A 4,399-nucleotide genomic window follows, 5' to 3' on the forward strand; every position below is an offset into this window, starting at 1 on the left:
TAACTGGTGCTTGACATCCATTTCCCCCTCAAAATTTACATTATGTTTAGGTTATACCTTATCTACTTCTAAGCAGGATCTTGACGCACATATTTGCAGTAAACTGTAACTATTTCTCAATTCTATGTAGCCACATATCCATCTCTTGCCTTCACTAGTCTGTAACTACCATGAAGCACAAAACTCAGGTTTTATTTATTGCTATGCCTCCTACAACACTTGGCAGAAAGTATGCTCAGAACAGTAGCAGGTGAGCCTCCTACGACTGGGAGAGCAGACATTGGCACAGCTGTGGATGATAATCCCAGGTAAAGATGCAAATACAATCTTAACACAACATACACATTCTGAGCCTTTACTTTTAGAGGGACTTCTTGACAGACCTGCCAGCAGACCTAAACAAACCCCAGCAGCTGTAGAATGAGGACACAGCTCCCTAAGCCCTGGGTGTGGCGTTTGTGATCATTCTTCATCGGTCAGCCCCTGTCCTCCCCCTTCCCTGGTGCCTCTTTGGCTGCTCTCTCTTCCCTGGCTTTGAACCTGTTGGCAGCCTCCAATAGCTCCTCTTCAAAGAGCCGAAGACAAGCCTGATGTTACAATTGCCTTGCTGAATTCCAGACAGGTTTCCATTAATCGTATTAAATTCGGGTGAACAAAGGGTATTTAGTCTGTGACAGAGCTGAACCATATCTGGCTAAATATAAATGAGAGAGTTAATCCTTTAAGAGTCACTATTTGCCAGCAATTGGAAGGATGTCAGCAGTGCCCTTGCTAAAACAGGTTGGAGGATGGACGGCAGATGAGATTTAACAAGATTGGTGCTGAGCATCTGGACTCTGTATAGAGTGGGGAATAAAGATTGCAACTGGAATACATTAGAGGAACAGCAAACGCTTTCTTCACAAAACATAGGCATTAATAGTGTCAGTCTGTAATTCACCCAGGGCCCCTTAGCTTGCCTTCTCCATTGCTGACTTTCATCTTCCCTGCAGAGCTGCCTGCTGAAGGTCCCTTCTCAGATCAGCCTTAGGTCAGGGGGGCAGAAATACTGTTGCAAAACAGATAGGCAGGGGAGTAGCACGTGTGACTGGAGTACAGTGTGACAACATAATCCCTGCATGGACAGATGAGGTCAGTGTGGGGTGATGTTGACTTTTCTAGCATCTACTGAATCATCTGAAATTATCATTCGAGAAGCAATTGAAGAGAATAAATACAAACACATGCAGCACACCGCCACAGAGACTGTGTGATTCAGCTCTGAGAAAAAGGATCTTATTCTGGTGGCATCAGTGCAGAAGTGGAGGGAACAAGGAGCCGGGAGGTAGGAGACCTCAGTTTGCTTCCTCTCCCTGCCACTAACTGAGCAGCTGTGTGACCTCAGGTTGCCTGGTCTCTGAGAAATGAGGGCACTGGTCCAGCTGGTACCTAAGGTCTCTTTCAGTTTCAAAGGCACAGATTTGTCCTATGTAAAAGAGGTTTTATAAAAGTACATTACCATAGACCACAACCTTGGGAGACATACTCCAAGTTGCAAAGTTCTTAAGTCAACATGTGTAGAATGTTTTGTTTAACTTTTATGGATAAAGGCAAAGTGTTGGCAGGTGCATTAGAGGAAGAGGGTGAAATAAAGCAGAATCAGAAGTTCCGGGGAACTCTCCTTCTCCAAGCCATGAATTCCAGTTACCTGTGGGTCTTAAAATCTTCTTTGCAACAGGTAGAATAAGGAGAAGTGAAAAGATCCCCAGAGAGCATTCAATAACTGTAGTTCACAATTCATGTTCCCCAACATGCTACTTATTTGCACACATCATCTTGGCTCATGTTGTTCTCTCTGCATCAGATATTTCTCCCATCTCTGCTTATCAAAATTCAGCTCTAAGGTCTCCCTGAAAGGATCTGGTCTTGCACACTCTTTAGTTATCAGTTACTTCTGTAACTTGACACATTGTAGGTACTCACTCAATAAAGGTTTCTGGATTGAACTGAACAGGGATTTTCAGGTTACCTGCTAAGGTGACAGCAATGGAGACAGAGTCATATCCCAAAGCATTTGTGGCATTGCAAGTGTAGAAACCCACATCCGCTTCCACTGGTGCCAAGATCTGTAAGGAATCATCTGGCTGGAGAATAATCCTAGAGCAACAGAAAAGAAATGTAGACCTGGTCAAGTCAGCTTGGCTTTCAATACTGGTAAGGCAGGAAGGAACCTCAGGGTATATTCAAGACCCTGTTTTAACAACAGAGACAGACAAGCTACAAAGACATTCAGGAACCCAAGCTCTCTTGCCACTTTGATTGGTATGATTCTGATAGCAGTCCCAAATAAGGAGGTTTTTGAAGGATTTTGATTACTTGATCTAAATGCTGCAGTTGCAGCAGACAACATATGTACACTGAATACACTTAGGCACTTTAGGGGTTGGAGGGGATGCTAGAACAAATGGTACAGATAGGTTTGGAGAAGGCTTATTAAGGAAAAAGGAAAGTTACAAAAAAGGAGCGGAGCTTGGTTGGATGGTGGAAAGAAGGCAGGGATTCTAGATATGGAGAGAGGCACCTGTTAGGGCTTGGAGGTGGGAGAGAGGAAGGCAAGAATAAAATATTGAAAAGAGGTCTTGATGCATACATTTGAAGGATATAGTAACATCCTCTCAATTCTAGGTAGTCGTATATCCATCTGTTGTCTTTATTAGTCTGCAAACATTATGAGGCACAAAACTCAGGTTTTATCTAGTTGCTCTATTTTCCACAATACTATAAAGGGCTCAATATTTTAGATAATACTATCAGTGTTTTCTAAAGAAATTTCAGTAGAATGAAGGTAAAACTTGCCCTTTTGGGTCATGAAGAGACAATTCCAGAACAATCAAAGTCTAGTTCAGATGTTTTATTTGAAAATTCTAAGAATCAAATTGTGAATGCCTGTAGTGAGCTTCAAAACCCTCTCCAATCTCAGTGTACAGTTTTTTCTTTTCTAGATTTATGCCATTTCTAGGAACGACTTGCTACATCATGGCAGCTAAGCAGATTAATGACTAGTGATGGCTTGAAGCTGATGTCTTGATGACTTAGTGGGGCTGATAACAGAAATATGTATGTGGGGATGGGAATCTGGAAGAGCTGGGGAGGACAGCGTGGGAAGCTCAGAAATCCAGTGCCTGGACCTGGCAGGGCCTTAGGGCAACAAATCATACAGCAGCACAAAAATGGTTTCGTAGCTGCGTTTGGGCTCTGACAGTCAGTCATTTCTGGCTTTGTAATTCTTTCTGTCTCCCTAGTTTCGAAAGGCTCAAAGAACTGCTCACCCTATATCATGTTAACATCCATCCTTAGAAAACAAGCAGGTAACAGGGGTCATTTTTCAAAATAGGGGTGAAAACACAGAAAGGTCCTGTGTTGGTGGTGAAATTAAGATTGGGAGTCAGGTCTCCTGCCCCAGCAACATTCTCCCACTGTTCAGTTCTTTTCTTTCTGCACTATTTCCCTTGCCAGGTCTCTCCAGACTTTATGGCATCTGCAGCTCAGCACCAACTCTTATCAGCTCACAATTATGCTGAGGTAGGTGACCAGGCCGGCAATGAACCAGGCCTCCCCTGCTCTGCTTTGGCCTTGTGCCGACTGCACAGCTTATTTTTACCTTTTGTTGGAAAGGGCTGGAAGCAGGAGAAATAAGGCTTCCATCAATCAATCTAGTTATGGACGGGCAGTTTTGGTAAAAGTGGGCAAATAAAACATCTTAGCTGAAGGGAAGTTTTGGGATGATTTGTGCTTGATTTAGTGCCATTCTATATCAAAGCCACTATTCCTGCGGACAGTCAAGCTTGTGTGGCATTGAACTAGAGCTGGAAGTTTGTGAGGTATGAAAGGAAGCCAATGAGAGACTTCCTATGAGAGTGGATTTAACTCATCCACTCATTCATTCACTCGTCCAATCACTGGGTATTTTTTCTCAAGCAATTACATGCTAATTTCTTTCTTTCTTTTTCTTTTTTTGGCCAGTACAGGAATCAAACCCTGGACCTTGGTGTTATCAAAACTATGCTCTAGGGCCGGCCCGGTGGCGCACTGCTACAGTGCGCCGCTTGGGAGCATGGTGGCGCTCCCGCCGAGGGTTCGGATCCCACATACAGACCGGTTCCCGCTCACTGGCTGAGCGAGGTGTGGGAGCAACACCGAGGGTTGCGATCCCGTTGCCGGTCCTGGTCCGGTACGGGCGCGACACTGAGGGTTGCGATCCGTTGCCGGACACGAAAAAAAAAAACAAACCAGGTCCGGTACGGGCGCGACACTGAGGGTTGCAATCCGTTGCCGGACACGAAAAAAAAAAAACAAACAAAAAAAACTATGCTCTAACCAACTGAACTAACCGGCCAAACCCACGTTAATTTCAAAGAAG

General features: G+C 44.2%; 1 protein-coding gene across 1 annotated transcript in view; it reads right to left on the minus strand.

The window, feature by feature from the left end:
• Positions 1-2,008: 2,008 nt before the first annotated feature.
• LOC103595787 (ADAMTS-like protein 1) overlaps positions 2,009-4,399 on the minus strand; it is a gene marked incomplete at its 3' end in the record, with an annotated part of 87,871 nt that continues 85,480 nt past the window's right edge. Inside the window, exon 7 of the mRNA XM_008579267.1 lies at positions 2,009-2,136. Within this exon, the coding sequence (XP_008577489.1) occupies positions 2,009-2,136 (128 nt within the window). The remainder of the gene's footprint in view (positions 2,137-4,399) is intronic.

Source organism: Galeopterus variegatus, unplaced genomic scaffold, assembly GCF_000696425.1.
Source record: "Galeopterus variegatus unplaced genomic scaffold, G_variegatus-3.0.2 Scaffold1845, whole genome shotgun sequence".
NCBI lineage: Eukaryota > Metazoa > Chordata > Mammalia > Dermoptera > Cynocephalidae > Galeopterus > Galeopterus variegatus.